Source organism: Phragmites australis, chromosome 6 (genome assembly GCF_958298935.1).
Source record: "Phragmites australis chromosome 6, lpPhrAust1.1, whole genome shotgun sequence".
Classification (NCBI taxonomy): Eukaryota; Viridiplantae; Streptophyta; class Magnoliopsida; order Poales; family Poaceae; genus Phragmites; species Phragmites australis.
In genome coordinates, this window is record NC_084926.1 from 10,612,723 (window position 1) to 10,630,584 (window position 17,862).

Genomic DNA, 17,862 nt, shown 5'->3' on the forward strand with positions numbered 1-17,862 from the left:
CGAGGGAGGTCGCCAAGGCCCTCCTCTGTCGTTTCCCCTCCTTCCCCGGCCGTTTCCCGCACGAATTGGAGCCGTCCGCGCTTTCTTCCCCAACGGCGGCAACCGAGCTCCACCGTCCTCCGTCGACCTGCCGCGTCCCCGCTTCTCCGGCCCAACCCGCTGCACGGTGAGCTTCCCCATGCTCCTGTACACCTTATGCGCGTGCCGTTTTCCCTCCGTCCCGTCACCGGCGCGTGCGTCCGCGGTGGTCGAACTGCCGCCGCCTCCCCGCGCATGCCGCCAGCCGTGCCGCTGTCGAGCTCGTCGGCCGGGAAGCACGCCGTTAGGTCCACGTGCTCGCATAGAACGTGTAGGTGTGCTCGGCCAGGCTTATTACGCCGCCGTCTAGCCGCCTGCGGTCTAAGCCGAGCCGCCGCCGTGCCCGTTCCGCTATGCGCCGCCGCTCGCCGTGCTCCGGCCGTCGCCAGCGTCGACGTGTGCCCCCACCGTAACCGTGTGCTCGCGCTAGTGCCGTTTCCGCCCTCGGCCGAGCTGTTCAGGCTGCCGCTCGCCGCTGGCAGCCACCACAAGGGTCGCCGGCCGTCCGCCAGTTGCGCGCGTGCAGCGGCCGTGGGCTGATTTTGACTTCGGTCAAGGGAGCCGGGCCCACGGTCAGTGGCTTGGGCTAGGTCGGTGCCGGTAGAAAAAGGCGTGGGCCCATTTTAATATTAGAGAAAATCGGAAATTGCGAAATGAATATCTATTGAGTTGATAAATCGGCTGAAATCTTGAAAAATGCATAGGAAATTGTGTAGAGCTCCAAAATTTATGAAACCAATTTTGTTGGTTTTGTTATGACATGATCTATCTATTAAAAATACCAGTGGCCATGAAATGTGTGCTGTGAATTATTGAGTAAATGAAAAATGTCTAGGCTTTGATAATTCATAGTTAAAGTTTGGTATTTCCAAAATTGATGAGTCTAGTTTTGTTATTCTTGTTTTAATACCCCCTATTCAGCAAAAATAGTCACTCACATGTTAGATGTTGTTACCATTCTATATAGGGTTAAGCTTAATTAATCCTAGAAGTGTTCAAAAGTTTGACAGTAATCCCATTTAAGAAAAATCTTCGATGCTTTAGAACTCGTGCCCTGAAGATTTGCACTGTTATCGCATTCTATGGAGCATCCTTCATTTCATAACATTCATATTCATTACATTGCACGCGTGATTCTTTTAGGGAACTTCGATGAGGCGAACAAGGCTGTCCCCGGAGGTTCCCGCAGTGGTGATCGTGACTCGGGTAGCTGTGAGCAGCAGCTAGGGCAGCAAGGCAAGCATCTATCATATTGCACCGAGTCAATTCGAAATCTAATATGTTATCTATGCTTATGTATACATTACATGTGTCAGGTACCGAGTTGGGTAGAACCTATGCCGATGCATTCTCCCATTTCGGTCATGTGTCATGTGTTATTCCATTGGAGCCTAGTGGTGTCGTCGCGGTCTAATTTTAGTTCGCTAGGCTTAGTGATACTTAGGCTTTCCGGTAGAAGTTGACGACGGCGTCCACCGTTGTCGCGAGCCTAGGGCTTTTTACTTGTTCACGCTTGTGGTTGTGTTGATGGTGAGTTGGTTTGATGAGTGGTGAGTTGAGACGAGGTGTGGGCGGTGTTAGGGGTGTCATCTGCTCACGAGGAGTCCTCAGGCAGTTCGGGGAGGGAACCCGGACACCGTAGACCGCTTGTACCGGTTAAGCACCGACCATCGGTGTAGTCGGCTTTAGCACTTACCTTACTCACCACATGCTGATATAATGGTAGGCGAGCTGATTACCTTCGCAGATGTGGTCATGTGGGCCTCGTCATAGACGGTGTGAGTCCGGTTTGAGTCCGGGCTTTTAGCGGTGTTAGTTTGCTCGGGGAGTAGTTCTAATACCGCCGCGCCGAGCTATGGTTGATCCACATGGTTGGGCCTGGTTTGGAAAGGTTGTCACGGATACCCCCCTTGTGTGCATCTTAGCGGGTGGCACAAGCCGTATGGTCCCTGTGTCGTGTGGGTCCAGGAGTATCCCCTGCAAGGTGTATAATCAGTTCGAACTGCCGCGCTCTCGGTCATGAGCATTGCTATCGCTTATCTCCACCGAGCGACCATGTTTTGGTCGTAGAGTTTCAATGTGGGTTGTGGCATGGTTGGTTTGAGGTGGTTTGGTCGGTATGTGGTCGGTGGTTTGGTGGGAATGGTTTACTTTTATACACTTGTTGTTCATATATCTGTTCTGATCAGTTGGTTGGCAGGGTTTGAGTTGGTGGTTGGTTAAGTCAGTTGCTTACACCTAGAGTCTAGGTTGCTTACCGCCTAATAAACTTAAACATGTCTTAATCCTTGCTACAGCTTTAAATGCATGATCCTTGGAGTCGAGAATATATATATACTCATATTGTGTAAGACTTGCTAATACCTTCATACTAAGGGGTGCTGCCCTTAAGTTGCTTTCAGGTTCGCAGGTTGGCGAGGAAGAGGCAGTGTTCGGCTACTTTGTGCCTGCCGATCAGGGTGGCGGGCAGGAGTAGCACCTTCTACTCCGAACTCCGGCGCTTTTGGTATGTAGCCTAAGGGCATACGGCTCCATACTCTTTTGTTGTATAGGTTTTTCTTCCGCTGCTTAGTTGTTGTTGTTCCACTTTTGTTGTAAATTGTGGAAGCAGTTGCATGTTTAATAATTGTAATCCAGTTTAATTACTTGCTCTCTATTAAACTGTGTTGTGATATTTGAGTTGGAAGGCATGTGTTCCGATCCTGAGCACAAAACACGTGCCGGGACTACCGGAATGGTATTCTGGTTAATCATCGAGGTTGTGATTATGAATAATGATCATCCTGATGATTAATTAGAATACTATTTGGACGGTTTCTCACAGAAGCTCTGCTCAGGCTTGCTTGCAATGTCTTCGTCTGTTGGCTTGGTTCGTTGTGGGGTTCGTCTTCTTCGTCTGGGTGTCCCGGTTCACTGCCTAGGCTTCCTCCCCCTGTATGCCGATCCTTTTATGCACTCGTCGGCCGCGACATACCTCGAACGGGAAGGAAGGGGCACAAGTTCCAAGACGCCACGACTGAGAAAGGCGTCATCATTTCTTCTGGGCGAAGTGACTGGGGCGGTGAAAAAAACGCGGCGCGCGTCCGGTCACTTGTCACTGTGGGCGCCCTGGCGACGGGCGCCGTTGAGAGGGCCCACCGGGCAGCCACAGAGGCACCCGCCGTGCCCGCCCTGTCTTGTTCCTCTGCCACGGCAGGGCGGCAGGCGGAACGCCTTGATCCTAGCGATGTTATCCCGAGACATACCGGATGATATGGGACGGGACCCGTACAATTAATGGCCCCACGCCTCTCTGCCAAAGCATGGCAGGAACTGACACTGCGGCGGGAGCAGTTGGGGATGTCATGGCGTGCATGCCCATTAAATGCGGCCTTAGACCTCTAACTGGCTGACACCTCATCGGCGGGCCCTCGGGGGTCCTTCTGGGTCGTCAGGGCACCGAGTGCTCGGGGGTACTGTTCACCTCCCTGAGCACCCTCTCCCGAGAATGCCTGCCCTTGCCTTCAGGGTACCGGGTGCTCGGAGGTACTGTTTACCTTCCCGAGCACTCTCTCCCGAGCACTCTCGCACGAACCTTCGGGGAACCGAGTGCTCGGGGGCTGCCACGTGCAACCCCGAGCACTCTCTCCCGAGCACTTTTGCACTGACCCTCGGAGAACCGGGCGCTCGGGGGCTGCTGCACGCAGCCCCCCGAGCGCTCTCTCCCGGAACTTAGCTATTCTGATCGTCGGGGGACTAGGGTGCTCGGGGGTGACCGGGCACCTCCCCGAGCACTTTCTTCCCGGTACTTGGACTCTACGGGTCATCGGAGAACTGGATGCTCGGAGACCAGAGGCTGTGCCCCGAGCACCTTCTCCCAGAACTTAGATTTTTCTCATCCCGCGAGAGGGACCTCACGGGATGGTGACACGTGGCAGACGACTGGCCTGACCTGGGTCCCTGATACACCGACAGATGGCCAAACAAATCTGAAAAACCAGCAAACACTGCAACCTGCAATCTCGCAGTTGCATGCGGGTTGCCGCAGAACCCCCAAAAGCTTGCGGTGTCATACAGGTTGCCGCATCAGCCCGCATTCGCGTTTGCGGCCGTGGGACGGGCAGCCGCAACCCGCCTCCTTAGCTCCATCTGAAAACGCGATATGCCCTCCTTTTCCAAACCACCTTCCTGTCATTCTTCCCGTTGCCTTTCTCTCATTCGATCTCCTCGTCCCTGCTGGTTGTGTTCATAACCAACGCGCTGTCCCGCCGATCGATGCCGATAAGTACACTCACTGTCTCCCTCGAGTGCTACTAAACCTGCTGAGCTGCTTACTTCACTGTTCGCCTCGCGTAATCCCACTAGGGCCGTGCAGTCTGCTCCGACCGCCGATAAGGAGAACGACCCCTTGCTGTCTCGAACTCAACAAATGGGCGCCGCCTCGTCGCGCGAGGGGGACGCGGCCCGTGCGGCCGCGCGGGAGCACACGAAGCGGTGCCGCGAGCGCCGGCGGGTCTTGAGGGAGGCCGTGCGGCTGCGCCGGCACCTCGCGGCCTCGCACGCCGCGTACCTCAGGTCGCTCGGCGTCGTCGCGTCCACGCTCACGCGCTTCGCGGTCGGCGAGCCGATCCCCGTGTCCGACCACACCCCGCCCGCGGTGCTGGTGCACCGCCCGCTCCCACCCTCCTCGCCGCCGCCGCTCCTCCGTGCCATCGAGCGACAGCGCGAGGAGCAGGACGCCGGTTTTGTTGCTGACGTTGGCGCGGCGGCCACGCGAACCGAAGGTGGGGGCGAGGGCGGCGAGGAGCTGAGGATGGTGGTGAGGCACCACAGCCTCGCGGAGGTCGCGGCGGGGTTGGAGGAGTACTTCGTCAAGGCAAGCGTCGCCGGCGACGCTGTGTCGAGCCTACTCGAGATCAGCAGCGCCGAGTTCAAAGGTAAAGCCCCGCATCACAGTCACTGACCGACAGAAATACGTGTGTCGATCACTTGCTAGGCTTTTAAATGGGCAATTGTTAACTGGTTACTTGAATTTTCTTGCAGGTGGCTCGAACAGCTTCTTGGGCGCGCTCTGCTGCCTCTCGGCGCCATCGGTTGCACACGACCGCGTCGACAGCATGAACGGCCGGCAGAGGCACAGCTCCACCTTGCAGCAGCTCCTGGCATGGGAGAAGAAGCTGTACAAGGATGTCAAGGTGAACAAACTGACACGACATCAAGCAATGATGTAATCTTGCATTATTGTCGCTCAAACTGACAGATCGTCTTACTAGCTACTCCAACGATGTGATCTTGCAATACAGGCGAGAGAGCACCTGCAGATCAAGCACGACAAGATGCTCGCTGAGCTGCGGGACCAGGAGTACAGCCGGAAGATCGACGTCGACATCCATAAGCTCAAGGCCGCGTGGGTCAGGGCGCGCGCGCAGCTCGCGGCCGCCTCCCAGGCCGTGGACGCGAGCTCGTCCGCCATCGCCGAGCTCTGCAACACCCACCTCGCGCGGCAGTTGCTCGGGCTCTGCCACGCCACGCTCGACATGTGGAAGGTGATGCGCCAGCACCACGAGGCGCAGAGCCTGATCACGCAGCAGCTGCGCGGGCTGAGCAGCCTGACATCCATGGAGCCCACGACGGAGATCCACCATGATGCCACGCGGGCGCTCGAGGCCGCCATGAATGTCTGGTGCGTGGCGATGGGCCACATGACCAAGCACCAGCGCGACTACGTCCACGCCATTCACGGCTGGCTCAAGCTGACGCTGACGCCAATAAACGGCGTCGAGGCCTCCCCCGTGGCAGCCGAGCTCACCGCCTTCGTCGACCGGTGGGGAAAGGCGCTCGACCGCGTGCATTGCGTCGACGCGCTGAAATCGATGAAGAACTTCTCCGGCGCCGCCCGCGCGCTCTACGCGCTCCAGAGCAACGAGCTGCGGGTGGCGCGGCGCGTGAGGCAGTACTCCCGAGAGCTCGACCGAAAGTCCCGCATGCTGCGCCAGGTCGAGAAGAGCTACTACGACTCTTACGCGCCCGCGGGCATCTCGCTGTGGCACTGGGGGAGGGCCTGGAGGGAGGACCACATGCAGGCGCGCGACACACACAATGAGGTGGCGCAGCGGAGGGAGGAGATCGCCGCGTGCCGGAAGACGGTGGAGGACGAGATGCGAAGGCACGCGAAGGCGATCGACGCGACGAGGTCGGCGACGGTCAGCAGCGTGCAGGGGAAGTTGCCCGCCGTGTTCCAGGCGATGGCCGCGTTCTCGACGTCGCTTGCGCATGCGCTGGAGGCTGTGTGCAGGGCGCCGCAAAATACCCATGCACAGTAGCTCACTAGTTCTATGAGTTGATTATTTTGCGTTGCCTTTTTTCTTTCTGTTTTTCGCGTCTATACGTACATTTCGAAGGGACAAGACAGTATAAAGTCGAGACATTACCGTGCTCAGCGATTCTACTGTTTTTGCCTATGTATATTCTTACCCTTTGCACCTGCACGCAAGCCCTGTACAATGTTTTCCTAGGTTGGCCAGCGATTATTGTTTCGGTTTAATCACACAATGAGAAACGTGAATATGCAACAACGCAACATTGCTATTATTTGCGTGGAAACTACAAAAGGGCTAGTTTCGCTGAATCAACTTGCGGAGGAAGCTACTATGAGCCTGGGACTGCGAGAAACAGGACGAGGAAAGATCGTCTGCAGTAACTAAACATTGCAGTCCCCATGCAATTCATAACAGGAAACAAGTAACCATTTGAATAACAGTTTCTATCTCCACAAACAAGGCACGAGAGTATAACCGAACATTTCAAGTCATACGATCGAAAATTTGTGCAAACAGCCCAGTTTCGTGCTTTTGGTAATCGTTTTCCTATCTTCGTTTTGCCCTATGCAGACCTTCCATAGGGTTCTGGGCACCCACTGCCCAGCACATGCGAAAGGAAAAAGGGTTCGTGTTCATCAAAGAAAACCTATCCATGGCAGCTTACATCAGTTCTTTGACAGAGCCATGACGTTGAAGTTCATTGAGTTAGGGTTCTCCGCAATTCTGGCTTTGATGACTTTTGCAGCATCCTGAGAACAGATTTAAAGCAGATGATGAGATCACACTTCTATGGTAGAACAAAAAAGAAAGAACAGATGACAGATACATCCATTGACCCATATAAAGAAATCAAAACCATTATAAATGTTTGATCAGGCACGATAAAAAAAGGGACAATTGCAAAGAAACCACTACTCTTAGTATTATTGCAAGCTTGCCACTAGAAAATTGCAAAAATACCATTAAAACTGTCATTCAAATGATATCCTTGCAAAAAATAAAAAATCAGAGAGGTATTTGCAAATGCCCCTAAAAAAAAATACATGCTATGTTCATTGCAAATAAACTTTAGCATGCACCCTCAAGCAAATACTCCAGATTTAATTTTTCTTCACAAAAGAAAATATAGCATCAAATAATCTGGCAAAAGAAACGACCAACATGACAATTAAGGGCAGAAATCTGCAAGCATCCTTCCATTTCATAAGCTAAAAATAGAAAATGGGAAGCAAGCAATACACGAGGAAATATTGGACCTGCAACAAGGTACTAGGTGATGAAGGGCCATGAGATATGGGTTGTGATTTTCGTCCATCAAGCTCATAAAGTTCACCTGATGCATGTCGAAAGATTTTATATAAGCTCACCAACAAACCAACAGATGGGCGCTACTAACAATAAGGTGAAGCATTTAAGTAGGGACCGTAGTGGCAGTGTGACACCTACCATCAACACAGGAGAAACATACAAAATGTTCATTCACATCAACATTTGCCTGCACCGGAAGGGAAGACAATTAAGATGACAAAAATAAGCGTGAGAGAACAGAAGTTAGGGAGGAACAGAGAACTATCACTGATAAGAGCATATTTATTTGTTTGTCTTCTGCTATTGCGACGAGCTTTTACTCTAATTGAATATTCCTTCAAGAAGTGTTTATTAGAGTGTCCATTTCTTAAAAACATCACTCCATGTAAATGAAAGCACAAAAGTTACCAATTATGTCTCTTATAGAATGGCATTCAGTCAGGAACATTAAACATGACGGCTTGATTAAACATGATGACTTGATTCAAAATGAAGAATGTCAGCCGTGGTAGCGATACAACATGCTAACTGGTTTTGTACTCCAAAGAATAATGTTTAACGCTGTATTAAAATAATCTACATATCAAAAAGAACTGCTTGGATGTGGTTACATCAGTGTCACCAGCAGACGCAGCAACAGAATGAGCATCCTCCATCTCATTGTCCTCCTCAAGGAAGGCAGCACGCTGAGGATAGCAAATATTTTGTACATGAGAACAAAACAAAAGTTGACCATGAACAGTACTGAAAATGAAGCTACATATGTTAATACTAACCTGGACTGGATCCATATCAGCCGTTTGCTTATAAAACTTCTCAAAATAGGACCCCTCAACTGCAAATAAGAAAAGTACCCAAGAAGTCATGATGTAAGTAAGTCCAACAGAATTCAGAATACAATGGCACTTTTCAGGGTACGTTCACTACATACAGAAAAAGAGGTGGTCATTAGAATAGACTATTGGGACAAGTCTCAAGCTGTCAAAACGTGCCTTAACGAAAATATGAACTACGCTTAGGCAATATGCGCTAGAAAGCCTGATCAGTATATGAACTTTCCTTGTCCAATTTATGATGAAGGTTCACGGAAAGGACGGGCGAAACAAAAGGAGCTGAATAAAGTATCACTATAATTTTCTCCTGCATATGCTGATTGAGCAATAACCATGCCCTCAAGTCTGACGCCATATTCACTCGGTTTCATCAAACTTTATTTAACTTCAGTAAGAGTGGCAAAGTTAGGGGAATGCATTTGGAGTTTCACAAACCAAGCAAAATATTTACTCTGAAGTCTGACATCATAAATAGTAAATGTAGGTAAACATACCTGAATGCCTACTAGTTACTCAGCCAAACTAACTAAATTGGTACACCAGAACAGTATCACTTAAGTGGCCTTTTCTTGGCTATTAGGTTATCTCTATCTGCTAATTTTCTATGCATAGAAGGTATTTTGGCCTTCTATTATGGGTTACAGATACATAGTGACTCAAAACTGCAGGTTGTAGACTGTACAGTGTAGATGGTACACAAATAGCTAAATGTGAATCCAAAGTTCCAAAATTACCTAGCTTGATTTGAGATGTGGCGTTCCCTATTGCATGAATAACACCAACTGTTCCACAAGCGTTGCCAACAGTCTGCTTTGTAAAGTATACCTTCTCGCTCAAATCCTGCATCAAGAATTTCTGGGATTAAAAAATGCAAAGACCAAACATTCACCTCAGCAATATTCTCAATGTAAAAAGAGATTTGAGTAACTCAACATTTTCTCAAATTGAAAGCCAGTATACCACAAATTGATGTATGTCCTTTAGAAAATTATGCGTGAGTGAAGTGAAAAAAGAACATTTGACGTATCTACAACATTTTCTCAAATTGGAAGCCAGTATACCACAAATTGATGTATGTCCTTTAGAAAATTATGCGTGAGTGAAGTGAAAAAAGAACATTTGACGTATCTACAATACCATGTGCTTTCATATCTTTTAAAAAAGGATTAAAAAATTGGGAAACAAAGGAGAATAAACTGGTTGATTCATAAGGAAACTGAAGTGGCATGTTTACAGAACCAAGCACCAAAATAATAAAACAAAGGTTAAATATCATAAAAAGGCCCTAATAGTAACACAAAATAGATATGTACAGTGTCTGATGATGTATGCTATTGAAAGTTGTGGTGCGCCACAAACAAAACAGTGTATGTTATTTCTGGTGTAAAAGAAACATGGTTCATGACCATGATCAAGTAAAGTAATCACAGCAAAATGTATCTGGGTAGTAAAAATAATTATGCAATTACGTAACCACCATACAGGCACACACTACTGAAGCCATCACTTGAGATTTATTTTATGGAGCTGAAACTAGTAGGTGTTCCTTGAATACATCATTTAGCAATATGATAAGAGCGTTCAATCCTTGAAGGCCTGATAAGTGATCAACCACCATCACAGAGTACTGTAGTTGATTCAACTAGTAAACATGCAGTAACATCATAATCCAGTGTGGATAAAGCAGTATTTCAAATAAACGAGTCAAACAAATTCATGAACAATTCAATATATGGTAACATAGATAACAATTAGTTACTGTCTTTTCCATTTGCTGGGCATCTACCACCTGTAAACAGAATCAACTGCAGAATCACAGCATGATACTGTACTAGACTACTAGTGAGTAACATACTCTTATCACAAAAGCTGATGCAGCAGTTCAAGGACTGAGGGGACTATCCTGACACTAGCAAGAAATTTTCAATCAACAATATTCAAAGAACAATTCTAACTACAAAAGTCTAGTTGACACAAGAGCCTCCCACTCTGGAAGACTGGCGTGTACCGTTTCGGACTAAAACTTATCTACCCTATTTCAGCACACCGATCTACACCCCAAAGCATTACTAAGGTGGCCGAGGCATTCTGTCGAACACATTGCATGCATGGGCAGCAAAGCAGAACAGGAGGATACAACAGTACCTTGCCTCCTGCGGACAATGTGCCAGAAGCGCCGGATTCCTCCTCCTCCTCGTCCTGCTCACCGGAAAGCAATGAACCCGTTAATCACCTCCCAGACATCACACAACCCAAAGCGAAGCGAGGCGGATCACCCAGAGGGGGCACGAGGGATTAATTACCAGGGAGGTGAGGGGGTAGAGGAAGAGGACGGCGAGCACTGGTTGGGGCACCATGGCGAGCAGCTCGTCGTCGAGGCCGTAGACGTCGCAGAACTGCGAGTCCCCCTCGGGGACTCCCAGTCCCCACATGAACTGCAAGCATGTCACCCCGCGTCGCGAAGCGCCGCCACCGGTGAGCGAGAGCGGCCAGAACGGAAGGAGACGAAACCCTAGCAGCGGCGGCGCGAGCTCACCTGGTTCATGACGTCGGGGTTTGCCTCGAGGGGGATCCACCGCTTCCCCATCTTCTCGGCGCGCGGAGGAAGAGGAGAGCGGGAGCTGGCGAGAGAATGGGAAGGTGCAGCGGCGGGCGGAGGCGAATGAGGTGGGGCTGCTGTGTTGGTGCGGGGCTTTGTGATGCGGCGCGGCGCGGTGCGGTGAAGCGAAAGCGGGGGCGCAGGCAGGTTGCGTACGCTGTACGCCCGTGCGGCTACGCGGCGCGCGGACGGGAAGCGGGCCGGGCAGTAGCCCATGGATCGTTGTCAAGTTCGTTGACTCGTTGCGGAGCTAAGAGCCCCTGGATGGAGTGAGTTTTTTAAAATAATATTAATTTAATGGAAAATTGTAAAAATATTATGTATTTTTGAAAATTGCAAAAATAGTATCACCGAAGATGCATAATATCTTTTGTAATTTTCTATTGAATTAATATTATTTACAAAAAAATTCGGATGGAGTCATGCAGAGCTGAGAGCCCCTGGGAAAGTATTTCAAATTTCTGGCGGACTTTATTTTGTGTGTTCAAAGGAAATTAGTTTACACGATTTTTGTGAAGTTCTTTGCGAGTTTCTGCCCTGAACTAACTACAATGCCTTCGGCTTGAACTGATTATGGTACTTACTGAGGGACTAAATCGTTGGTAAAGGGCTACCGCAGCACCTAAATCTCAATCCCTTTGAATCGATGAGGAAAATAAACTGCATTTTGTGCCAATTTGGAAGGTCGGTATAATCTCTCCCTGTCTAAAGTTCTAAACACGAATAGGCAACCGCTCAAAATTGGTATTCGCACACCATCTATATTTTGCAATGCTATTTGCATCTCAATTCGTTTGCAAATAGCATGCCAGATACATCTTTTATTTTCTGAAACTTATTGAGATATACATGAATCTGCATGCATATTGCCACCCTTTTAGAGATGGCATGCTAATGCCATTTACAATTTGAACCTAAGATCACCGACAAGCCTACTTTCCTGTGTATACAGGTTTTCTTTTCTCGGCAAATGCAGCTAGACCTTCAAGACGATCCTGAGTATGCAGGACTTGCTCATAGCATTCTTCTTCAACAGCCAGTGCAGAGGACATGTCTACCTCTACCCCTTCATTGATGGCCTTCTTGGCCATTTTTATTGCTAACGGGCCCTGAAAGAAAGAACTAAACTCGTAACATCTAAAAGGATGGGCAGCGATCCAGCGGGAATTAATTCAAGTAAATTAACCAACACAAGTAGAAACTGCATTTGCTGGGAGTTTTCAGATGGAAACAATTTTGCTAATCTTTCTTTTCAAATGAAGCACATAACCTGTTCAGCAGTATCTTACTTTCTGATTTATCTCCCGTGCAAGTTCAAGAGCTTTTTGATAAGCTTCGCCAGCAGGAACAAGGTAGTTTACTACTCCTGCCACATGGACATACATGTCAACATGATTATTCTAAACAGCGATAAAGGCTGTTCGTAAGAAACATGAACTCGCAGCAACAGGAAGAAAATGCAAAGAGGACAGACTTACCCATAGTCACCGCTTCCATTGCATCGAATCTACGACCAGTGAATATTAGTTCCTTTGCTCTGGACCTCCCAACAATCCTAGGAAGGCGCTGTGTTCCCCCAGCTCTATATATTGAAGCAAACAAATGCTAAAAGATTAAGCATATCACTTTGAACTGGACCTCCAAAGAGTTCTCAAGCTAATTTAATTGTGATATCATACTCAAGTATAATAAGCAACACAACAGCCTTTTCTTTATAATAAAAAGCTTACAATCAAGGCTGCAGTTTTCAACTTGGCAATGAAGAGGCAAGAAATTTGTGTAACAAGAACAGTTTTGACTAGTGCTAAAGTTAAATTCACAAGGCTAGCACAACTCCAGCATTGTCAACAATATTTTTACTTACAAAATAGAAGTGCTATTGTGGCCACATACCCAGGAATAATAGCAAGGCCAGTCTCTGGCAAGCTGAATTTTGCATCCTCCCCTGGTAACATTTGCAGAAGAAAAAGGAATTGGGTTCATACGCTTGAAAGAAAGGAACAAAACTTGTTACCATAAAATGGATGGAATTCGATCTCAGATAAAAGCACTACCACATATGCGAAGATCGCATGAAAGAGCCAATTCCAACCCACCACCAAAAGCAACTCCTTCAACAACAGCGATCGTTGGAATGGACAATGCCTGATATGCAATTTGCAATGTGTAATATTCTAAACATACAAGAAATGTTAACATCTATGTGGAACCTTTAGGCAACTATTGGTCCGTAGTATGAAAGCTGAGCATGCATATAACATGAACATTGATCTGGATAGCTTTTTCAAAAGTTGCCATCACCAAAGGTATGCTGGATATAAAAGAACCTAGTATAATCAAGCATCCAGGAACAAACCTCAAAGGATGAGAATGTAGATCTTAAGGAATTAACAAATTCCCGAACTTCACTAGGGCCCATTAACCTCCTTTCCTGTCAGTAGTTCTTAAATTGTTATCATGATTCATGATTGCATTATAACCAGCACAACATAAAGGGCAGAGGAAGTAAAACCATTGCACCCATCATTTTCTACACAATGAATACATGTTTTTAGGTCGATGACTGATATAAAGTCAAATCAATGCAGATGGCTAGCCTTTGTTTCAAAAATAATGAAAGCCAAACATATTGTTTCATAAATCTGACCCCCCACTTATGTTACTCGTACTATACATTTGTGTTGAGTATACAGTTTATAGCGCAAATCAACTAACTGGTGAGACATAATGAGACATAAGTATGACCCTCCAATAGCTCTTGACTCTGTATTTTCTCCATTTAACACTAAAATGTGATAGCATGCCTCCAATCTATTTTAATCATCTTTTCTGATATTCTTTCGGAAGCCAACTCCTCTCTATGCTGTCACAACTCAAACAGGCATTATTTCCGGTGGGATCATTTCTTTCTTGATTCATCTTCCAGAAATATCCAACGATTCCCCAATTATGTTTTCAACACTATACCAAGTTCAACCACCCATTTTACCTGCACAATCTTGTCAACTAGCCATCAGCAGATTTAACTGTGCCACTCATAAATGACAAAACACAAACCAGGGAACAAAAAGCACAATTGGTTGAATGAGTGTTGATTTTCCCTTGCCCCCTGTGTCGCTCCCAGGGGCGGCCGCCACACCCACGTGCCGCCAGGGGCGCCTCCATCCCTCCCGCCTCGCCGGCGCTTGAGAAAGCCGTCGGAAGCCCGGCGGCGGCAGGGCCAGCGTCAAGGTGGGCCCTCAAGCTCAGCCAAGAGGAGGTGCCCGGCAAGCAGCCGGGAGGTGGCAGCCGATGGCGGGGGAAGTCCGGAGTCGGCGGGGAGGCGAATCCGTGCGTGTCCGAGCTGATCCAGTGGTGGCAAGATCGATCGCCTGCGGCGGGAGTTGCGGATCAATGCACAGCGGCCGGGGTCACAGCAACAGCGATTGGATCCAAGGGCGGCGGCCTAGATCCACGCGTCGGTGGTGTGCTAGCTCTCGGATCCGACACAAGGTGTCGTGGTGGTGGACGGATTTGGGTTGTGATGGCTGGATCCGGCACAAGGCGATGCAGGTCAGAGTGGTTATGGGCGTGATGGCCCGTGGCAGTGCGGCCTCACGTGCGGAGGCGCGAGGCAGCGGGCGCCGTCGAGGTGGGTGGTGCAGAGGTTCGATTGTGCGCGGCGGCCGACGGTGGTGTGTGGATGACACCGGTGGTGGTGTGGAGCCTGGTAACAATGCGGCGTGTGCGGTGGCGTCGCGGTGCTGGTAGTGTGCTGCGAGAGGCTGGGTTGGTGGCTCAACGGTGACCGATTCCGCTTGGCGACGGCCGATTTCAGTGAAGAGCAGTTGTGCTCGGCTTCGTGGAGGCGAGAGCGTTACTCGTCCCCTGGTGGTGGGCCTACAGGGAGTGGTGGCTCGGCGGCGGCTTGTTTCGGCTATGGATAGCCATGCTCGACCTCGGTGCGGTGATGGTGGCCTTGTGAGGCGCGGTGGTGATGCTTGTCATCGACCGGTGTGCCATCGATTCGGACTCATACAACTTGTGTTACACGGTCGCATGATGTTTGGGTAGTGACCCATGAGTTGCGGTGGTGGCTGCGTGCGGTGGCAATGTGGAGAGGTGGCTCACGAGAGTTATGTTGGTGGCAACGGGCGATGGCTAGTTCTGCATGGCAGTGGCTAGTTTGGCGTGACGGCCAAGGATGGTGTGACAACAAGACATTGAGTCATAGATTGCAGCGGCTAGTCATACTTAGCAACGGCTAGTTTGACATGGTGCCAAGACGGCGGCAAGATGACGGGTGGCGTGACGCGACGGCTAGCCCTGTATGGTAGTGGTTAGCTCAATGCGGTGGCTAAAGATACCGTGGTGGCAAAGCAGTGGGTGATGGCCTAGCTCGACCCTACGGCGGTCAGTCTCACTTAGTGGCGGCTAGCTCGGTGCAGGGGGCAGCTTGGTCCCTAAGGCAACAAGATCACAAGACAGTCTCGGAGGCGGTGGTTGGCGTAGCGCGTTGGCGGTAAAGTTCCTCTCTACGGTGGTCAGTCACATGGAGACGATCGATTTGGTGTGGGGGTGGCCTGACCGATGCTCTACATGTAGGGGTGCGTTGGTCGTCGATGTTGTCATTGGTAGTGTTGCGCGGCGTGTGCTATGCTCTCTCCAACCGGCTGTGGTAGTTTTACTGTTGTTTTAGCTTGTGGTGGTGGTTATTGTCGTGCTTGTTATATTGGTATTATGTTGTTGTCCTTCCCTTCAGAGGTGGTGTATTGCCCAATCTAAGTTAATTTCTTCATTTTAATATAATAAGCAGCTCCTCAAAGGAATTCCACACTGCTGAATGCAATGAAGCCGTTCTCCACCAAATAAACAATCCAAAGACGTGACACTAGAGCTGCTAACTAGGAGGCAAATGTACTATAGAAACTAAACTAACAGCAAGCAATTGTTGCCTTTGCCACTGAAAAATAAAAGTTTCTCCTCTCAGCACAAACTACAAACTAAATGGAGTAATCATAATGAGCAAAATCGAGCATACAACAGCTGATGAAGCCAGTACCTTGAGGTCAGCGCCCGCGCAGAAAACCTTTGGCAAGGAGCTCAATACCAAGGCGACGTTCGCGGTCGCGTCGGCCTCCACCTCCTCGATCGCGCTCCGCAGCCCCTGGATCATCTCCTTCCCTATGGCGTTCTTCGCCTCCGGCCGCTCCAGCCTGACCTCCACGATCCCTGTCGCAGGCCGCAGCTGGGAAACAGAATCCCCCAAAAGAAACGCAAAATTTTATCTAGATAGCGAGATGGGGTCAGCACGGACCGGAGTCTGGCGCCGAGAGCTTCTGGAGCCGGACGGGTCCCGCCTGGGCGAGGATTTGGAGGGCACGAACGAAGAGAGCGCTGTGGGGGGAGGCTGAGGCGGTGGTCGCAGGCACGTGGCGGCCGGCGAGGTGGCCGGAGACGGCGAGGAGGCCCCGGAGACAGCGCATGCTGGACGCGAGCGGCTGGTGGGTAGCCGGGTGAGACTGGGAGACTGATGACTCCCTGATGACTGGGCAGAGACGAGAGATAGGCAAACAGAGAGAGACGAATCACGAAGTAGTCCATTTGACCTTCTCAACTATTGCGCGGCCTGATTTTTCTCCTTAAATTATCTGATACCGTGCAAATTATAACCCCTAGCCATTTTCAAAAAATTTAAAAATATCAAGACCCACATGTCATCTTGTACCCCTTTTTCTCTTTGGCATTTCCACGAATAGCTTGCTTTCAGATGACCTAATCCAGAGCATATAGCTCAAACTCGTCTATCACCATATGTGCAATATTAGCCACAACTTGCATTGGGATGACCCCCATGAGCACCTTCTTCTCTTAGTCATCCAGGTATGGCTTTGAAGAAGGATAAGTCAGTGCCCATAAGCACTATAAGCGTGAAGAGCGAGATCACTTGAGGAAGCTGAAGATGTAAAAGAGCATGTCTTAATAGTGGGTGGTGCCATTGCGCTCGATGTAGAACATGTCCTCGGTCTCGACGAGGAGGTTGAGCGCCTTGAGCATGAAGTAGTGGATTCCAGAACATGGTAGCTCGCTTGCGCAGAAGGATGGTGACCCAAGCCACAGTGAGCCTAACATACGTGAGGCAGGAGAGGAAGTAGAAGGAGGGTAGCACTGACGCCACTTCAGAGAGGTAGGCCCTTGCCCTAGTGGTTGGGTCGGAGATGCAAAAAAAATTGGAGAAGGAGGGAGAGCATGCAACCTGTTGGAAACTCTCTTAACCGAACCCAGAAGGGGCCTTTGGTCCACTGGAATGGTCCGAAGACTAGGTGAGAGACACTCACTGAATGGGGAACTGTGTATCGTAATTAATATCACACACTGTTTTCGGTTACAGTGTTGTCTCCTATTTATAGATCATACCCAATCACTCTCTATTACAATATACAATAATATCCTTCTAAGTACATCTGTCTTATTTACAATTATACCATTCTGGACCCTTGATTGCCAGCATCGGTTTTGCCTCCATCGTACCTCTCAAAAGTCTACGGTTGATGGCACCTTCGGAGCACCCTTGGTCATTTTCCTCATTGCATCATGCAATGGTCTTCGCCTTGCCTCAGAAGGCTTGTCGAGGGCTTCACCTGCGATGACGCCTTCGCCATCTCTTTGGTCGACTTCCTTGTGAAGCCCAATGGAGATCTTTGGTCAACTTTCGAAGGCTCGTCAATGGTTTCGCCAATACCGGCATCCAAACACGCTTCGGTGG

General features: G+C 49.4%; 3 protein-coding genes across 4 annotated transcripts; 1 reads left to right on the plus strand and 2 right to left on the minus strand.

The window, feature by feature from the left end:
• The first annotated feature begins 4,090 nt into the window (after positions 1–4,090).
• On the plus strand, positions 4,091–6,545 carry LOC133921632 (protein ROLLING AND ERECT LEAF 2-like). The gene is made up of 3 exons (XM_062366593.1): positions 4,091–4,994; positions 5,101–5,252; positions 5,361–6,545. The coding sequence occupies exons 1-3, from the start codon at positions 4,487–4,489 to the stop codon at positions 6,378–6,380; spliced, it is 1,680 nt and encodes a 559-aa protein (XP_062222577.1). The 5' UTR covers positions 4,091–4,486; the 3' UTR covers positions 6,381–6,545.
• A 240-nt stretch (positions 6,546–6,785) lies between these two features.
• Positions 6,786–11,341, minus strand: LOC133921633 (ubiquitin carboxyl-terminal hydrolase 3-like). The gene is made up of 9 exons (XM_062366594.1): positions 11,055–11,341; positions 10,822–10,953; positions 10,664–10,717; positions 9,253–9,358; positions 8,462–8,520; positions 8,297–8,371; positions 7,824–7,872; positions 7,634–7,710; positions 6,786–7,126 (listed from the first exon to the last, which is right to left on the minus strand). The coding sequence occupies exons 1-9, from the start codon at positions 11,331–11,333 to the stop codon at positions 7,043–7,045; spliced, it is 915 nt and encodes a 304-aa protein (XP_062222578.1). The 5' UTR covers positions 11,334–11,341; the 3' UTR covers positions 6,786–7,042.
• Positions 11,342–11,879: 538 nt separating this feature from the next.
• On the minus strand, positions 11,880–16,677 carry LOC133921634 (probable enoyl-CoA hydratase 2, mitochondrial). 2 transcript variants are annotated; one of them, XM_062366596.1, is made up of 8 exons: positions 16,414–16,677; positions 16,159–16,344; positions 13,474–13,548; positions 13,172–13,262; positions 13,011–13,062; positions 12,596–12,699; positions 12,407–12,483; positions 11,880–12,226 (listed from the first exon to the last, which is right to left on the minus strand). In XM_062366596.1, exons 2-8 carry the CDS (start codon positions 16,270–16,272, stop codon positions 12,050–12,052), a joined length of 690 nt encoding a protein of 229 aa, XP_062222580.1. In that variant the 5' UTR covers positions 16,273–16,344; positions 16,414–16,677; the 3' UTR covers positions 11,880–12,049. The 2 variants fall into 2 exon arrangements, with proteins under 2 accessions (XP_062222580.1, XP_062222579.1); XM_062366595.1 differs by having other exon boundaries at positions 16,159–16,328; positions 16,414–16,672.
• Between the last annotated feature and the right edge of the window lie 1,185 nt (positions 16,678–17,862).

Bases quoted from the DNA above. Each gene is read 5' to 3' on its own strand.
- LOC133921632 (XM_062366593.1), top strand. From the start codon at position 4,487: ATGGGCGCCGCCTCGTCGCGCGAGGGGGACGCGGCCCGTGCGGCCGCG. The intron at 4,995-5,100 runs GTAAAGCCCCGC...ATTTTCTTGCAG, and splicing joins CAGCAGCGCCGAGTTCAAAG to GTGGCTCGAACAGCTTCTTG. The intron at 5,253-5,360 runs GTGAACAAACTG...CTTGCAATACAG, and splicing joins AGCTGTACAAGGATGTCAAG to GCGAGAGAGCACCTGCAGAT.
- LOC133921633 (XM_062366594.1), bottom strand. From the start codon at position 11,333: ATGGGCTACTGCCCGGCCCGCTTCCCGTCCGCGCGCCGCGTAGCCGCA. The intron at 8,372-8,461 runs GTTAGTATTAAC...TGCTATCCTCAG, and splicing joins CTGATATGGATCCAGTCCAG to CGTGCTGCCTTCCTTGAGGA. The intron at 7,711-7,823 runs GTAGGTGTCACA...GACATGCATCAG, and splicing joins ATGTTTCTCCTGTGTTGATG to GTGAACTTTATGAGCTTGAT.
- LOC133921634 (XM_062366595.1), bottom strand. From the start codon at position 16,582: ATGCGCTGTCTCCGGGGCCTCCTCGCCGTCTCCGGCCACCTCGCCGGC. The intron at 16,329-16,413 runs GTCCGTGCTGAC...GGCCTGCGACAG, and splicing joins GCTCTCGGCGCCAGACTCCG to GGATCGTGGAGGTCAGGCTG. The intron at 13,063-13,171 runs GTAGTGCTTTTA...AAATGTTACCAG, and splicing joins ATGCGATCTTCGCATATGTG to GGGAGGATGCAAAATTCAGC.